The 18201-nt window shown below is 54.3% G+C and overlaps 1 protein-coding gene across 1 annotated transcript; it reads left to right on the top strand.

Annotated features, from left to right (window-relative positions):
* Nucleotides 1–12005: 12005 nt before the first annotated feature.
* Nucleotides 12006–16662, top strand: LOC117034726 (uncharacterized). The gene is made up of 9 exons (XM_033127982.1): nucleotides 12006–12033; nucleotides 12646–12696; nucleotides 12885–13056; nucleotides 13195–13394; nucleotides 13470–13676; nucleotides 14042–14127; nucleotides 14208–14349; nucleotides 14808–14926; nucleotides 15758–16662. Exons 1-9 carry the CDS (start codon nucleotides 12006–12008, stop codon nucleotides 15932–15934), a joined length of 1182 nt encoding a protein of 393 aa, XP_032983873.1. The 3' UTR covers nucleotides 15935–16662.
* The last annotated feature ends 1539 nt before the right edge of the window (nucleotides 16663–18201 follow it).

The following is an 18201-nucleotide window of genomic DNA, read 5'->3' as shown; positions in this document are numbered from 1 at the left end:
TCGATACCATATTGGGGAAGGGGAACAGGACTTTATTGGGGAACAGTGTGTACTTCCAGGACTTTTTCCCAAGTCAAGTTGTTGTCCTTTCAGTCTTAGTTGTGGAGGGCGCAGTTGTGGCGGGCGAAGTTCAGCTCCAGGTCCATTTGCCATTGCTAGTTGCAGGGGGCGCAGCCCACCATCCCTTGCGGGAGTCGAACCGGCAACCTTGTGGTTGAGAGGACTCGCTCCAACCAACTGAGCCATCCTGGAGGCAGCTAGGCTCAAGGTGCTATGTTCAATCTTAGTTGCAGGGGGCGCTGCCCACCATCCCTTTCGGGACTCGAGGAATTGAACTGGCAATCTTGTGGTTGAGAGCCCACTGGCCCATGTGGGAATCGAACTGGCAGCCTTCGGAGTTAGGAGCATGGAGCTCCAACCGCCCGAGCCACCGGGCCAGACCTCAATACCATACTCTTGACTTGTGTAGCTGTGTAAGAAATCTTGAAATCAGGTAGTGAAACTCCTCAAATTTATCTTTTTAAGTTGCTGTAGCCATTTTAAGTCTTTTGCATTTCTGTATAAAATTTAAGATCAACTTGTTACACAAAATGCCCACTGGAATATAAATTGGGATTGCATTGAATCTATAGATTGATTTGGGAAGACCCGATCTTAGCAGTATCGAGTCTTCCAATCCGTGAACACGGTGTATATCTCCATTTACTTGGGTGTTGCTTAGTTTCTTTCAACAAGGCTTTATATATTTCAGCAGACAAACCTTAAACATATTTGGTTGGATTCATCCCTAAGTATTTCATTTTTAATGCCATTTTAAATAATATTCATTGTAAAATTATAAAGTTTCTTTCCATCTTTTTTTTTTTTTTTTTGTATGTTCTTAGGGATTTCCTACGTGGACAATCATGTCTTCTGTGAATAAAGTTACTTTGCAATTTGTGTGCCTTTTATTCCACCACCACCACCCCCCCCCCCCCCCCCGGCCCCGGCTTATTTCATTGCTCAGATGTCCGGTACAGAGTCGAACATGAGTAGTGAGGAGACCTCTCTGCCTTTTTCCTGATCTCAGAAGGAGAACATTGATTCTTTCCCAGTAAGGACAATGTAAGACCTAGGCTTTTATCAGATTGAAAGATGCTTTTATCAGATTGAAGAACTTCCCTTTTAGCTCTTGTTTGTGGAATCTGTCTCTTTTTAAAGTGTGAAGAAATATTGAATTTTTTAAACACATTTCCTGCCTCCACTGGGATGATCATGTGGTATGTCTCCTCTTCCGATTATAATGATGAGTCCATTGATTTTTGAATTTTAAACACACCTAGAATTCCTGAGATAAAGCCCATTTTTATATATTTCTAGATACAATTTGCTGAAATTTTGTTACGCGGTTTGCATCAGTGTTCGGACAGATGTTGGTTTGTGGGGTGTGTGTGTGTGTGTGTGTGTGTGTGTATGTGTGTATCCTTTGGCCCCAGATTTTGTGGGTCTCAGTCACATTTTTCTGTGCCCAAAAGAGGGGAAGATGTTTCTCAAAAGAGGACTTATAGTAGATTTGATTCTGGAAGAGGAGGATGACGGGCTCGGATGGCCTAATAACTGGATTACATGGAGAAACGGCCTTCTCAGCTGACGCCGGCAAGTGTAAACGTCTGAACGATAACCAGGGGTTTCTCTCCACGCATAGGATGGTCACAGCAGTTTGTTGTGGTTGTTGTTTCTTATAGCTGCTATTTTTCTCATGGGAATATTTTGTCTTTGTATTTATTATGATCATATTTTCCTTTATGTTCATTGCACACTTATAATAGCTGCCTTAAAATGATTGTCTGCTAATTCCAGCATCTAAGTTCACAATGTGTTTGCTGTCCATTGATTGTCTTTTCTCTAGGGTTTGGGTCATGTTTTCTTGTATCTTCATCTGTCAGATAACTTTGGATTCTGTCCTGGTCATTGGGATGTTCCAGAGACTCTGGATTATTAAAGTCCTCTGAAGAATGTTGATTTTTATTTAAGCAGGCAATTAACTTGGTTGAACTCAAACTGTAAACTCTCTTTCCCCTGCAGATGGTGGTAGCTGAAATCTTAGTTAAGTATTTTTAGCTTTAGCTGGGCTGCTTGGTGACTGCCTCACTCATGTGTGGCTCTGGAGTTGCTCAGAGATTTGGGCATTTTATACACAGATTTGAGGACTCCCCTTCTATGGCATCCACTTTTTTTAATTTCCCCAGTCACTTTTTATGTGCTCTAATTGCCCTGGCCCCTGGTTCTTCAAGCCAGTGTGACTTTTCTACCCATGTTTTAGTTGCCCTGCGTAGGGCAGACTGGAGCCTACCTTCAAGTTTACCCATGAAAATGGGAAATTTGTCCAGAGCTGTTCGCTGCTTCTGAGTAGTGACTCTCCCCCAGGGTCTGCCTCTGCCTTTTGGTCCCTCTCGGTGCCTTCAGCCAGTATTAGGATTTGTGGTGGTTACCGCAGAAGGCTTGGTCAGTGGGCGTCATTTGGCTCTGAGCAGAGGAGAACCTCTGAGGAATGAATGGATGGCGGAGCAGAGCTCTCTTCCTGCCGGGGTCAGTGTCCGGACTCTTAGCCCCTGACACTCCGATGGAGAAGAGGGTGGAGAGCAAAATCTAAACTGACAGCTTAAATCTGAAGTCACTGAACAAAGCACCAGGTGTCTGAGAAAACCTGAACTCCCTCGACTAACTTTTCTGCCTCCATGTAAAATGGAGGTTCAGTTCTCACCTATAGAATATTAGGGAGCATTGCATCTTCCCATGTACATCTGTGGCCAGAAAATATCTTCCCTCCGACACACATGGAGGGGAAGATTTGAAGGGGGCGCATACGGGGTCGGGGAGGCTGGATGCACCGTAGTTATTGTCTTGCTGCCGCGCAGATATTTTATCCGTAAAATGGTGGCGGCAGGGAGGGCTAGAGTTTCAGTGTGTTCATACTTTGGCACCTGTGCTGTGTGCTTTTGATGAATTTCTGAGGCCGTGAACTGTTTCCTTGACAGAGTCTCTTCCAGTGAAAAGGAGTGGAGGGTTCAGAGCTGCAAGCCCCTCCTCGCTGCTCCTGAGGCCCCACCCTCCCAGGGCCTGGGTCCCATTGACTCACTGATGCCCCCGTCAGGGGAGATTTGGGACTGCAGGCAGAGCCTGCGGTGCTGAAGGGTGGGGCTGCCTGGCATTCTTACCAGCTCTTTCCTTTCTAGATTGAGCAATCTTGCAACTTTGTCAGGACAGGACAGTCAGATCCTTGGGCCACTGAACCTGACCAGCTTGCTTACTCGATCTTGTTTGTCCACTAATTAATTAATTAATTAATCTTATGAATGTCAATTTCTGCCTCTGCTTAGTAGAGGTGACTTGTCCTTTGGATAGAGTCCACATCTGCCCTAGACTCTTCCATTGCTAGGTTTTTGCCCAAGACTGGGTTGGCAGTGTACTCCAAACTCCCCACCTAGCAAGTCCTTTGGGAAAAGAGAGCCTCTTTCCCAGTAATTCCAGCAAAAGTCTCAGGCCTGAGCCTCATTGGTCTGTTTTGGGTCATGTGACCATCCCTGAAGAAGTCACTCAGGCCAGGGAGACAGGGCTCTGATTGGCCAGTGGCCCCCCCCTTATAGTCAGGGGTGGAGTTAAGTCCACCCCGATCACCTGGAATGAGAGACAGGAAAGGGGCTTCCCCAAGGAAAAACTGGGCTATTCCCAAGAGAAGGGGACTGGGGTGCTAGGTAAGGATGTAATCAACAGGCTGCTACAGTAAGTTTTCTCCAAATTCCAGGTCCAGGACTCTTCAAGGTAGGGCTGCTGCTTGTCCTGTGGTGTCGATTTCTCGTTTTGTCCTCACACGAGCGAGCCCTGCGAGATCAGCGCTGCTCCAGGTAAGGGCACTGCGGTTCAGCGACACAACACGACACGAGGTTCCTGCCGGTGAGCAGGCCGGCCGAGGTTGGCACTTCCTGCCTCCCGAGGACCGGCCTGGGGCTGCCCCTTCGCTGTCTTAGACCCCCACTCCTTCCCCTCTGCCTGCAGTCCTGACACCAAAGAGGCTGTTCTTGTTTCCGAAAAGAAAAACTTGGCAATAGCCATGAGTTGAGACGACCTGATAAAATATTTCTTGTTTTCTCAAGTTTACATCGACCAAGTTTTCACTGTTGCTATGGGGTGGGCTGGCAGAGAGATGAAAATAAATCTGTGTAATTTATTTTTTCTATGTGTCAAGTATATTTCCGCTTGATGCGCACATGCGCACGCACACGTGCCCGCACATATAGGCTTTAATAAAATACTTAAACCCCTTTAATGCTGTCTGTGGAAGGAATAAATATGTACTGTACTTTCAACTTCTGTTCTTTGAAATACCATATGGTCTGCACTGGGTGTTTAAAATACTCTGATGAGCTGTTGCTTTCATGAAGTAGATAGCCAGGTGGAACGGCCCCCACCATCTCACAAGGTTAATTAATCCTTTAAAATACCGGGTGGACGGCCCCCTTCGCCTGGAATAGGCGCTGTCAGAGGAGGTGGCCACTGGCCCACAGTGGGCTGAGAAGGGGGGAGGGGCAGAGAAGGGGGTGCAGAGGCGGAGAAGGGGGTGCAGAGGTGGAGAAGGGGTACAGGGACTGAGAAGGGGTACAGAGGCGGAGAAGGGGGTGCAGAGGTGGAGAAGGGGTACAGGGACTGAGAAGGGGGTACAGAGGTGGAGAAGGGGGTGCAGAGGTGGAGAAGGGGTACAGGGACTGAGAAGGGGGTACAGAGGTGGAGAAGGGGGTGCAGAGGTGGAGAAGGGGTACAGGGACTGAGAAGGGGTACAGAGGCGGAGAAGGGGGTGCAGAGGTGGAGAAGGGGTACAGGGACTGAGAAGGGGGTGCAGAGGTGGAGAAGGGGTACAGAGGCGGAGAAGGGGTACAGAGGTGGAGAAGGGGGTACAGAGGCGGAGAAGGGGTACAGAGGCAGAGAAGGGGTACAGAGGTGGAGAAGGGGGTGCAGAGGCGGAGAAGGGGTACAGGGACTGAGAAGGGGGTACAGAGGTGGAGAAGGGGGTGCAGAGGCGGAGAAGGGGTACAGGGACTGAGAAGGGAGTACAGAGGTGGAGAAGGGGTACAGAGGCGGAGAAGGGGTACAGAGGCGGAGAAGGGGGTAGAGAGGCAGAGAAGGGGTACAGGGACTGCTCGATGGCGCCTTTGACACCGCCCTCAGTCACTCAGATCCTCACAGTTTGCGTCCTGCATAATCAGGAATCACAGGCTGATGGTTTGCATGAATAACTAAGTTTGTCATTGTGGTTAATTTTCCTTCAGAAGAGAGGCCCCCATCTCTCTGGGCCAATGCATATTTATAAAGGGCAGGGAAATAAGGCTGACTAGGCTAGACGGCAGGGTGCCCCGGAGGTGGGAGGGATGGCTGGACCCTGAGACCAGAGAGACCAGGCTCAGGCCAGGGCTGGCAGCTTGAAGAGGGAGCAGAACTCTGAGCATCCAGGAGGAAGGGCCAGCCTGGTTTGCCAGGCCCGTCTGGGCTCGCTTGCCTCTTCCCTGCCCCGCCTGCCGCAGTTTTCCATCTACACAGGGGCGTGTGAGCCACCTGAGCCAGGCCTCAGGGCCCCAAAGGACTGCTACCTCCAAAGGAGGTTGCAATTGGAGTCAGAGGCGGGAGAGGCAGATGTCCATCCAAGACCTCCATGAGCAAATCGTTTTCACATCCCTTCTTTAATTTTCTTCTGAAAAACATAGTTGCATTATGTTGAATATATTTTGGTATTAAAAAGTGCTAGATTATTTATTGTGAACATTTTAAATAGGCTATGGCTCTTGTAAACTTGTTTGGGCATTTCTTTCGGACTCTTTTCAAAGAAGGTGCCTTGGGTCTCTGGTCTGGCCTCCCGGCTTCCCATGAGTCCCAGGGGAGCCAGGTCCGGGAGAGAGGGCTCAGGAGCCCTGATAATCAGCTGTTTCCTGGCAGCTCCCAGGCCTTCTCTCTTCAGTGGCCAGTAGGTGGCAGTCCTGAGCCTTCCTCCTGCCCAGGGTCCCCAGGTGCCTAGAGGGAGGTGCTGGCGTCCAGGCCCTGGGCTATGCTAGGAAGCTAGGTGGGGTCACCTAGCCCTGTCCGGCTGACCCTGCCTGGGAGTACCCACCCAACCCTCCCGTGCCTGGGTCGGTCCCTGCTCAAGGCAAGTGACCTTCCTGGAGGAGCTGACATCTTAGGTGAGTCCTGAGACAGGGAAGGATTTCAGGCAGAGGGAACAGGATATGCCAAGATCCAGAGGCAGAGGCCCTGATTTCTTTAGGAACCGACAGGAGGCTGGTGTGGCCAGAATGTAGACTGTTGGGATGGGGACTGGGGAGTCAAGGTGACCTTGACACTGGTGGGGACAGCAGGGCCAGGGCAGCCTGGCTGAAGAGTCTGAACTTTATCTTGAGGGCAGTGGGGAATTCCCCAGTCCCTCCTCCCCCCCCTCCAAACCATCAGATTTTGCCTTTTGGGGAGATTACTGTGGCTACAGCTACTTGACATCTCATGGTAAGCCACGGCCCAGGACACTCACACCCCTGCCTTCCCACCCCACCTGGGCAGGACAGAGCTGCACACCCCCAACCCCCGGATTCCTAGGAGCTCACCTGCCTGTGGGGGGAGCCAGAACGCTGTCTTCAGGGTGCCCTCCCAGCCTAGCTCCTGTGGCTTGTGGGTGAGTGCATCTGGGGTCCCTGAGCAGGACACAGAGGGGAACTGAGGGTCACCACGCTTCCTGCCTGGCTGTTTGGAGGAGCACTTTCCCCCTTTTGAGGCGGCCAGTTGAGGAGCTCCCAAACACAGGATAAAGGCAGATCAAGGGGAGGGGACATGGCCTGAAACCAAGGAAGCAATCTCTAATGGTGGGATTTGGGGCACTGGGGCTGTTTTTGGGTAGAAGAGGTAGCAGGTGTGTGTTGGTGTGTATGTAGGTCACGGTAGATTTTGCCTGTTCCACCTCCCTGGGACCCAGCCAGAGAGAACCCCACCTGGGTGACACATGACATTCTGAAACAGCAAAGTGCAGCCGCAGGCACTAAGTACTGAGTGACGCTTCCCAAGTGTCCTCCTCTGCAGGGGAGGGGAGGCTGGGGCTGCAGAGGCTCCGTTTGGAGGGCTGGTGAATGGCTAATGGCTATTGAGACATTATGTCCACTAAGTCACATCTGATTCCGTATTTAACGTTTAAATATTTAATTAATTAACTGTGGCAAATATTTAATTAAACACCATCAAAGCCACCGTGACACTCCACTCTGCATAATTCAAAGGCAAGCCAGCTTTCCCTAGGGCTCCCCACCCTCTTCCTAAAACTGCCATCAGTCCCCCTGCCTGGTGGAAAAGATCCCCAGTCTGGAACCCAATTCTGAGACTCAGGTCACCCCATGTCCTGGGCACTGCTGCTTGATTAGGCATTAAGCTGGCTCCGCAGTAGACAGAGTCTTCCCACCTTCACCCAAGGGCTCCCCGCCCTGCCATTCCCGCCGCCCCTCCCTCCCTGCTTGTCTCCTCCCCTCCGCTCTACAATTAAGACTGATTACCGGGCTCCCCTGGAGGCCTGTGGGCACCAGTCTTCCTGCCTGTGCCAACAGCTTCTGACCTTGGCCACATGGATGGATAGAGGGATGGGTGAGTGATCTAGGCTGGCCAATCAGAACCCTTCCCCAGGACTTTTCTAACTGGAGTCAGAGAGGAAAGGCGGTTGTCTCTGGCTGTAAGCCTCTGAGCAGGTCAGCTGGGGACTGCGTGAGGCCGGTCCCTGACAGCCAGAGAAAGCCAACCCGTAGAAGAATGAATGTGGATGCAAAGAAAAAAGGCGGAGCTAAGACAGTGGGACCCTGTGCTAGTCCCTGGGTCCAGCAGTTCCTGAAGGCAGAACCACCCTGTTCCTTCTGCGCTAGGACAGGTGGGTCAGTAAGTACCTCATTGGTTTAAACCAATTGAAATAATTTTCCTGTCACTCAAACCAGTGTCCTCCCCCACCTCATCGGCATCATGTCCGTTGCTTACAGATAAAATGACTGTTGGTGTTTAACCATGAGTGATACTTGTTTGCAGCTCAGATACCTGCCAGCAAAGTATGTTGGGTTCCCCTGCATCTGCCCTTGGCTCTCAGGATGAGGGAGGCATCCGCGCCTGAAAGGGTGAGTCCCTGGCAGTGTTGTTCCTGCCAGAGTCAGCACACAGGGGCTCCGAGGCTGTCACCTCCTGCCCTGTCTGTGTCTCTGTCTGACTGTGTCTCTCTGCTCTGCCTCCTACCCGCTGGCTCCATTCTCCAGCTGCCCAGCTTCCAGGCTTGCACTGGCCTCACCAAGGGAAACCCCTGTGGAAGAGGCTCTCTTTCTTCCTGACAGAGGCACAGAAGTTCCGCGATCAGCTCTGAGCCAATGGGCTTTGGCTTCATGCCCTCTGGAACCAATCACTGGCCATGGTTAGATACTCTAATATGCTCTACCGAGCAATGTGCCTGCCCTGGAGGTGGGGATGGAGTCAGAAGGACCCAGAGGGAGGATGGGTCCCCCCAAAAGTCACAGTGCTGTTACCACATGAAGACTGAGTGGGTATGGGGGGTGAGGAGAGGCAGGAGGTGACTAGACTAGAGTGACACACTGCCTGGGGACCTTACCCTGCAGAAATGGGATGACTCTCGCTATTGCTTCCCCTGGTGGAGAGGACAGGTTGGGGGGTGCTCACGGTGTGGGTGGGAGTTGACGACGGAGGCTTCTGACAGAGCCAGCCTAACGCATCGAGAAAGCACCTACTGTGTCCCAGACACTTGGAGAGATTTGGGGTGGGTCTGGGGTCTGTGCTGCTGACCACGCCCAGAGACGGGGAGCGAGGTAGGGGGGTGAGTAGGGTGTTTATCCCTGAGAGAAGGTAGGAGGGTATTCATGGACCTGAGGCCAAGGAATTGGGGGTCAGTGATAACTGAGAATAAATACCATGATTGATAATAAATAATATTTGTTATGTTTATTGTTTATGATCTGTCTCCTCTCCTGTTTCAGTTATCTAGTGGTGCAGCCACCCCATAAATTAGTGGCTTAGGGCAACGGCAATTTATATTTCTAATGACTCTGGGTGGCTGGGCTCAGTGGGCAGGTCTGCTCCGCGTGGTGTTGGCTGGGGTCGGTCAGCTGCGCTCAGCTGGGAGCCTGGCTGGAGCTGGACCACACGCATATGTGTCTGGTGCGTCCCCGCGTGTGGCTGCAGTGGCCAGGTGTGGCTGGGCTCCTTTCTGGGCAGGATGGTTGGACTTCTTATATCCGACTCTGGCTCCAAGAGAACCAAATCAAAGACTGCCAGCTTTCTTAACAGCTAGCCCCAGAAGGGTCACAGCTCACTACTGCTACATTCTGTTGGTCAGAGCAGGTCAGAGTGCCAGCCCAGGTGCAGGGGGAGGGGAATCGACCCTCCTGATTTTAGGAGGAACTGGGGAGCTGCCCTCCTTGACTATTCACCATGTTCCACAGGTGGGCACGGGAACCGTTCCAGGCACAGAGCAGATTTCAACAAATATTTCCTGAGTGAATTGGACTCCATTTGCCGATATTCACTTTATGCCCCGACCTGTTTCTGGAACACAGGCCCAGCACATAGCAGAGTTTGCCTCTGGAAAGAGGACTGTGCTTCACAGCCGGGGGTGTGACAGTCTGTGTGCCGCTCTCTTCACACAGGTACAGGTCTATTGAGACCCAGACGCCATCCAAAGTAACCCATGCAGAGTGTTTGTATGTGTGGGGAGGGGCGGGGGACTTGGCTGTCACCCAGCCCAGCCTCTTGGCTGGGTGAAATTCAGGGTGTCCCCGTTCCCCTCAGGGACCTTGGCCTCTCTCTGTGTGCAGTGTGGTCCTGGGGCCTGTAGACTAAATGGGCTTGAGGGGCCTTTTAGTGCTGTGATTTTATGATCAAAAACACAGATTTCTTTATTCACTTACTTGTTGGTGCTGAGTCCCAGGCACTGTGCTGGGACACAGAAAGGATAAGACACAGTGACTTCACAGACGTGTAAATAGACAGGTAAATGTGACCGGTGTGTTAGGAGCGGGTGGACACACCACACTCCAGATCTGGGTAATGTTGCTTTTGTTCAGGGCTGTCCAGCAGAAGTCACCGTCACAAAGTCGTTAAAATGCTGATGCTGAAGCCCCACCCCTAGAGATCTGACTGAACAGCTCTGAGGTGCAGCCTGGGCTTGAGTGTAGGTTAGAAGCTCCCGGGGCAATTCCAGTATGCCCCAGGCCCTCTTGTTCAGATTTCCAGCTGGATTCCTGGTCTCCTCTGGGCTGCACCCCAGCACCCCCTCAAAGGCAGGGCCCAGCCCTTTCTCCTTGATTTCCCTCCCAAACACCCCTCCTTCCATCCTTGGAAGTGGCATCCTGAGGACCTGCGGTACAGTCTGCCACTGCAGGGGGCCTCTCACTGCCTCCCCTGCCTGCAGTCCCTCCCCTCCTGTGAATGGGAACTTGGTCCATGCATGTCTGCTGGCCTCCAGAAACCTGGCGGGCTGGTACCTGCGCAGCCCAAGAGGGCACTGCCAATGCTGGCTGGATAGGTGGGAAGGTTCCAGTTCCCACAGAGCTGCCCACAAGGGCTGACACGTTATATGCAGATATTTTCAGTACAGTCTGGAGAGTGCGGGGCTGGGTCAAGAAGACATCCATGCTGGAGATGGGACCCTTGCTGCACAAGAGAGAAAAAATATCTTTCTGCTAAAACTCGACTTCAGTTTCGTGTAGGCAACTAATCTTAGATAATGTGGGAATCCTGTCCTGGGGCTCAGTCTAAGTTTGGCTCCTCGCAAATGCGCAGGCATTGGGGTGCGGGGGGAATGTGTGCCCCTCCATCACGGGTCCCTTCCAGTGTCAGTGACATCATGGGCTCGTAGACTCTTTGGTCCAAGCAGCTCCCTGTCCTGGTTCTGCATCAGGGGCAGTGGGGTAGGGGTGGGATGCCCAGGGGCCTTGTCACCCTACTGTGTGTCCCCCCAAATAAGACCTAACCGGAAAATAAGCCGTAGCATGATTTTTCAGGATGGGCTTGTATTATAAAATAAGCCCTAATGTGTCTTTTGGAACAAAAATTAATGTAAGACCAGTCTTATTTTGGGGGAAATACCATAGGACTTATTTTATATTACGGGCATCCTGAAAAATCCTGCTAGGGCTCATTTTCCAGTTAGGTCTGATTTTTGGGGAAACCCGGTACTAACATGGCCCAGCATCTCAGGGGAGGGCCTGCCTCCCACAGGAAGGCACAATGTCCTGGCTCTTGTCACGTCTTCTGCCATTTTCTGTGTCCCAATGAAGGCCACCCAGTTGGACCCCAGCCCAGAGAAACCCTTTCTGAAGGGCAGGGTGGAGGGCGGGAAGGAGAGCACCTTCTCCTTAAATCCCTTCCTAGCGTTTCTCCACATGTTCTCCTTGGGCCCCGTATCTTCTCCATTTACTTAAGGCCTTGAGTTTAGGAAACCAAAGCTGTAAAAATACTTGCAGCCTTCGCCCTCCCACTTCTGTCTTGAGATAGTGAGCAAAGAATGGCTCAGCTGCCTGCACTGGATGGGGATGGAGGAGGAAGGACAAGGGGTGGTGGGGGAGGGAAGGGTTAACAGGTAAAGAGAAATAAAGTGGGATAGTATGTAACAAGCCGCCACCAACACTGTACCATTGTAATAGATAATGCACAGCTGAAAATATGTAGTGAGTCACCTCCCACCCGTAATGACCTCTATGGGTGCCTGCTGCCCTCCAACCTCACTGGCTGCAAATGCTCTTGTTCTTCTGAATTTTTGTCACCTTGTGTCCTACCTCTTTGCACGTTTTCTATTGGGTCGTGTGCCTTTTCTTGTTAGTTTGTAGGCGCCTGGGCGCCTACAGTAGTGTAGTAGTGAGGTGGCCCACGTGACTAGGCTGAGCTGTTGGGTTCTCCCCAAGGGGCAGATGGCCTGAGAGAATAATCCAAGGGCTCAGGTGCCCCTCCTCCCCACTCCCAGCATGGACAGCACTGTGGAGAGGAGTGTGGGTGCGCCAGCATTGTGATAGGCTCCTTAGCCTTAGTAAAAACACTGACATAAGTAAGACAATACCTTACCAAACAGCACAAGTGATGTGCGAAAAGAAAATAAGAGGCAGTGCTGCCAGCGGGGCAACACCCTGCTGGGTCTGAGACCCTGCGGCAAATGTGGGGTCCTGACACCTCCACAATCGCACACCCTCATCCCGGCATCCTTTAACGCCCGCAGCAGTGCTGCGAGTGCGTGATCATTCCCATTTAGTGGGCCGTCCAGGAGCCCCCGGGAGGTGAAGTGACAGTGCCCCAGCGCAGAGGAAGTGGGTGATGGGGCCAGGAACGGGACTTGAGGCTGTTGGTCGCACTCCACACCCCTGTCTGTTAAAGTTTGTATTTTCTTATTTCCATTCATTGCATTTTATTTTACTTCATTGTTTCTAGTCTTTATTTTTCTAAAGACTCCCAAATAAATGTGTGACTCAGCAATGTAGGTTCCGGAGACTCTCCTGGCTGCTCATTGCAAACCCAGTTTAGTTAGTCCCCGTGCCTGACGGGCGGCGGGATGATGTGGCCTGAGCTGGGACAGCCCGAGGCCAGTGGGGCCCCTGGCATCACTGCCTGCAGGCTCAGGGGCTGCGGAGGGCAGTGAGGGCTGGGCCATGTGCCCACGGCCAGGTGCGTTTTTTATGGCGTGGCCGAGGAGGTCATTCTTATTAGCGGCCTTTACAAAGTTCCATCTGAGACATTTTATTTCTAGTTCTTTAAAGGCGTCTGCAGGAGTCAACCTCCGGGCTTTCTCTGGGCTCACCCCCCACCGCTCCGACACCCACCCCTCCGAAGGGAGGGCCTCTGGGCTTCTGCAGAGTGCGGGGTTGAGCTAGGGGTTCCCGGGAGCCCCGACGTGGCCCCCTTCCCGGGCACAGAGGACGCTGGCTGCTGGGTCATCGCCCCCTTGACCGAGCCAGCCTACAGCCCCTTCTGCCCTGCTCCAACCGCGCACTGCTCGGATAGCAAACTCTCCCCAACTGCTCGGAGGTGGGGAGTCCGCCCCCTCCCTCTTCCTGCCGCCCCTTCCCGCACAGCATCCCATCTCCGTCCAGCTCAGAAAGTGCCCAGGACTTGTCCACGGGCCCCGCACCCACTCGGCTGAGCGCATCATTTCCAGCCCTCCAGCCAGGCTCTGGGCGCCATCGAGAGTAAGGCGCCCAGACTGCCTGAGCCTTGGGGCGGGGAGACCCCGCGCAGGGTCCCGCCGGCCATCCACCATCGGTGCGTTCTCAGCAAGGCCCTGGACCTGTCCGGTCCACTTTCCTCGCGGGTGCAGTGGGGTGACAGCGCCCTCCCACGGGGTCAGGGCGGCAGCGAAGCCAGAGGTGTGTGAATGGGCCCGGGGCGGCTGTCCGAACGGCCCGCCCTCCTCCTGCAGCCTCCTCCCGCCCCGCCGCCAGGCTGCAGGGGTTGGTTGCTCGTCGAGCTTTCCCGGCCTCCACCAAGCCAATCAGCACGCGTGCGCCTGGAGCTGCGTGAGGCGGCGGCTGGAGGACCGGCCGGGGGGTCCGGGCCGACTCCCCCACGGCCTGAGCTACCTGCGGGGGATGGCGCAGGCCCGGCGGACGGCGGGAGGAGGCGGCCCCTCTCCCCGGGGCGCGCCGCAGGTGGGCTACTTGCGTCGGTGCTGCGGCCCTGCCGCGCGCTCCCTCCCGGCGGCGCGATCGCAAAGCGTCTGCTGCCATCTGGTGGCAGTACGGGGGCAGTTGCGGCGCAGCGCGGGGAGGCCGAGCGAGGGGCGCGGGGCCGGGTTCGCAGTTCACCCCCCTGAGACTCTCAGACCCGCGCCACACAGCCGGGGGCCCCTCCGCTTCCGCGCTCTGGCGCTGCTCCGGATGCCCCTAGCAGAGTGGGGTTCGGAGAGGGGCCGTGCCGTGCAGTGGTCGGCGCCTGAGCTCTGGTGCCAGGCTCGCCACTCCCCGCTGAGGGATGAGCAGCAGAGCCCATCACTCTCTAAGCCTCTTGTTCTCAGCTGTAAAGGAGGCTTCGGAAGCGCGTGCCTTGCGGAGCTTTTGCAAGGATGGCCTGGGCAGACGCCTGGAAAGCCCCAGGCCCACGGTAAGAGCATGATACATGTCAGCTGTTGCTCTTGTAAAACCCCAGACCGCTTCTCAGACTCTCACTGTATCTCGCTGCAGTGTGCGGTGTTGGCCAGCCCATGGATTTCCTGTTTCTCCATCTATAAACTGGCGACGCCCAGGCCGGGCCTCCAACTCAGTGTAAACTTGGCTCCGCCTCTCGGTGGACAGGTGTACCTGGCTGGCCTCACTGACCTCAGAGGTGAGTATTCTGCCAGAGCAAAAAGACTCTGCCAGCTGCTGCCCAAACCTGAGGCTCTTGCTGGCGCTGGCTAGACTGGGGCTGCTGGACCCGGCCTCATAGACCCGGCCGCATAGACGGGACCTCATAGACCCGGCCTCATAGACTGGGCCACAGAGTCCGGGCCTCCTTTCTGAGCTAAGGGGATCTGGATGGCTTTCCTGCAAATCCCATCCCCAGGGTCACAGACCAGAGGGTGCAAATTAGAGGTCATGCTCCCTGACCCCTTCCCCAAAATGCCACACTGGGGCAGATGACTCATCCCTTAAATAATATGGTGGACTATTTAAGGAAAACAAATTTTCTTTAACAAAGTAAAAGCTGTTTGGATCCACTCATGCACCTGGCACTGTCCCCAAGACTGGGGACTGGTGTATGTGATGCTGTGTCTTACACGCAATAGCTGTTTTAATTCCCAGAATGCAGCAAGAGGGGGCCTCCAGAACCAGGCGTGACAGCCCGGTATACAAGCGAGGAGGGGAACGTCTCAAGCAGCTGCTGCCACTCCACCTGTGAAAACGCCGGCTCCAATTCAAAGGTATTAAATATTTGCCTAGCTGTTCAACAATTCTTCAAATAATTTACTTGCTGCTAATTCATATCTAGACTCAACATCTTCATCTCTCCGAGGCCTCCGTCCTGGATTAGCCTGTCTTGTCTATTCTGGGAGACAGTTATCCTACATTCTAAAAATAGGGCCTGGAGTCCGGACACTGGTGTGCAGTCAGTGGAGGGCTGTCCTCTGGGGACAGCTGTAACCGCCCAGAGACATATTCAGGAAAACAGCCAGCCGCGAGTGCCCCGGCGCATGCGGGAGGCTGTGCCCTGCCCAGCCTGGCTTTGACCTCTCAGGGGATGCAAGCCTCCCACATCAGAGGCCAGCGCCTATCTTCTCCACATTGTTCTTCTCCCCTCAAAGTTAGAAGCCAGGGCCAGGCAAGGAGCAGGCGGCACGACTTCTGAGTTTAATAAAGGGACTTTGCAAAGGGGCACCTGTGGGGAGGGGCTGCACTGTGGTCTAGTGGCCGTGAACTGTTCCCATACCTGGGGCTGCAGGGTGCAGGGAGGAGAAGCTTCCTCCATCTGGGGACCAAGGTGGCTGTGTGGAGAGGGCCAGTGACCTCGGGAGGAGGAGCCTGGGGACTGGCCACCAGCACCTCTTGTTCACTTGCAGTCTCCCGCTGGGGTCCCCAAGGCAGAGCACTGTGTCGATGTGGGGAGGGGTCATGTTCAGCTCTCTGTCCCCTTCCTGGGGTCTGTCCACCGCCATGGCCTCCTTCTGTCCCTCCTCATGCTGGCCACCACTTCCCTCTCACTGTCTCACCATCTGTGTCTTTCACTGACTCACCTTCTCTTTGTTTCCCTCTAGACATATCCTCCCCACTTCTGTGCCCTGAAGGAAGCCAGTGGGGATGGGGACCGTGCATCTTTCCCAAGTGATCCATTTGCAGTGGGGCCAACAGCCCTGCCCACTGTCACCCCACCGCTAGAGGAGGGCGAGCGCCAGGCCCTGGAGATGGACTCTTCCTGCTCTGAACTGCTCTAAATGCGGCCATGAGCCTGACTGTCACTGTCTGGCTTCAAGGACGTCCTCATCCCCTTCTTTTCACCCTCCTTGCGCTTTGGCTGGAATTAGGAGGCCTTCCCCACTCCTCCCAGCACCTCTGGCCACCTCCGAGCCCCTGCTGGGACCTCCTACTGTGTGCCCAGCCTGCAGGAGTCATGTGGTGCCAGCCAGCACTCAGAGCCCATGGCCCGACGGGCAGGCCCCCAGCACCCCCTCCCTCAGTTACTGACAAGGCCCCCAGGGCCCCCACGCATGGGTTCTGGGCCAGACCCCAGCTGGATATATGGCAATGGAGGACTTGGTGTCTGCTCTTGACAGAACACACAGGGAGGTGGGGTAGCGCCTGGGAGGGGCCAGGTGAGCCACAGGTCCCTCCTCTCAAGTACAGGTGACAGTCCCTACCTCCCCAGCTCGCTTAGGGGTGATGTGAGATCACAGAGAGTTATTGTTAAGTGGCAGGGACTTCTGCCCCCTCCAGACATAAAAGATATAGCCTCGAATGGGAGGGGCGCCTCGCAGGTGGGGGCTGAGGGTGCAGATCTCAGACAGGGAGGTACAGGAGGGACAAATGTGACCAGGCGTCCAACTTCAGCTCTGGTTCACGTGGAACAAAATCTTCCCCGGAATGAAGACCCGTCTTTGAGGCGTGTCTCCTGGTGAGGGCACCCCTCGTGACATCTCACTACAGCTCAGAGAAAACCCTACTCCCTCATGGCATACCCAGCCAGCTAATGCAAATGCATTCTCGTGTTATTTTTGCTTAGTTTTAAGTCCGTCGGGTGCATCATGGTTGATCGCCGTTCTGACATTTTTCTTCCCTCATTAAGAAAGAAGACCCTGGTGAGTTACCTGTGCCGGGCAGGCGCCGAGCAGAAAATAAATATCGCTGGCATCCGCTTTGCTGAGCTCTCTGGGTGTAATTAAGGAAAAGGCCCCTGCAGGAGAGAGCAAAAACAGGGCGGAAAATGGTCCCCCGTCTTCAGAGGCATCTAAACGTCACCGCTCCCGTGGCATCCCTCTGGACCCGCCGGGCCTCCCCACCCTTGAACCCTAACTCTTCCCCCGAAGACTTTGCCTTTCTTTCCATTGTGGTTTGTTTTTCTCCCTTGGCGTGCCGCTGGTCCGTGCTGTTGGTCACAGCCCCACCTTCCCGTGTCCAGGCGCCTACTTTTCCTGTGGGCACCCACTGAGAGTCCAAGCAGTTCGGGTGGAGCTAACCTGTGGGGGACTTGGGGGAGCCAAGCCGGGATCATCAGCCCTAGGCTCAGGACTTGGCAGGAACCCTTCAGGAGAAAGTCTCCTGCTGAGGCTCAGCCTGCGGCCATCACTGGGGGCGAGCCTGGCCTGGGAAAGAGACCACCTCAGAGGACCACCGAGCCTCTCGTGGGAACTTGGGCCCTGCGTCCTGTTTGAGCTCTGTGTCCAGGCAGCCTTGTCCCTCTCCAGGTATCATCCAGGGGAGCTGGGCCCTCCCACCTGGCCTCCCCCCACCCCCGTGCCCAGCCTCTGCCTGTGCTGAGGGAGCTCGGGCTCCAGAGGGGACACAGCCAGCGCTGGGGCCAGCAGCCTGCCTGATGCTGTGCTCTCGGTGCCAGGCCAGGGTCGTAGTGACTGCAGCCCAGGGCCCTCTTATAAGGCCCCGATTTCATGTTTTATCCCCAGACGTGGTCTGTAAACAGCACAGAGATTTCAGTGACCTGAGCCCCCACTTCCTGCTGGTCTGATGTCCCCACCTGTGTGTCAGCAGCAGTTCATAGTTGGGCTGGACCACATTTGTCACCTTCACACAGGGCTCTTGTCCTTGAACTTTGGAGTGGGCTTTGAATACTGAGTGCCAGGCCTTCTCCTGCTCTGAGCCCCCTGCCCCACTCTGGGCACCTTTCTTCTCTCTTGCCTTGTTCCATTGCTTTCAAATGTATTCACTGAACTGTGAGCGTCTGTTGGATATGTGGCGTGTGTGCTGCGAGTAGTGGCTTTCCTGACACCCGACTTCCTGTGCACGTTAGTTCCCACTGTTCTTCTCTCCCAGAGCCTTTTCCTTCACAGCAATTATCACCCTCTAGCTTTCTTCATGTTTTTTTGTTTACTGGATGTGCTGCTGTCTTTTCAGCAACCTGTCAGCTCTCAGAAGACAGAAACGGACTGTTTTTCCCCTTAAGATGCCAGCACGTAACTCAGGGGTTGGCACACAGTGGGCCTTCAAGAAGCTTCTGGTATGACCGGGTGGGTGGGCATGAGTGGGCCAG

Source organism: Rhinolophus ferrumequinum, chromosome 15 (genome assembly GCF_004115265.2).
Source record: "Rhinolophus ferrumequinum isolate MPI-CBG mRhiFer1 chromosome 15, mRhiFer1_v1.p, whole genome shotgun sequence".
NCBI lineage: Eukaryota > Metazoa > Chordata > Mammalia > Chiroptera > Rhinolophidae > Rhinolophus > Rhinolophus ferrumequinum.
The sequence above is the reverse complement of the archived record's forward strand: the minus strand, read 5'-3'. Positions and strand labels throughout refer to the sequence as shown.

Excerpts from the sequence above, each read along its gene's own strand:
- LOC117034726 (XM_033127982.1), top strand. The coding sequence starts at position 12,006 with ATGGACAGCACTGTGGAGAGGAGTGTGG. Across the intron at positions 13,395-13,469 it reads GGGCGGCAGCGAAGCCAGAG|GCTGCAGGGGTTGGTTGCTC; the intron begins GTGTGTGAATGG and ends CCCCGCCGCCAG. Across the intron at positions 13,677-14,041 it reads CTCCCCGGGGCGCGCCGCAG|CTGTAAAGGAGGCTTCGGAA; the intron begins GTGGGCTACTTG and ends TCTTGTTCTCAG.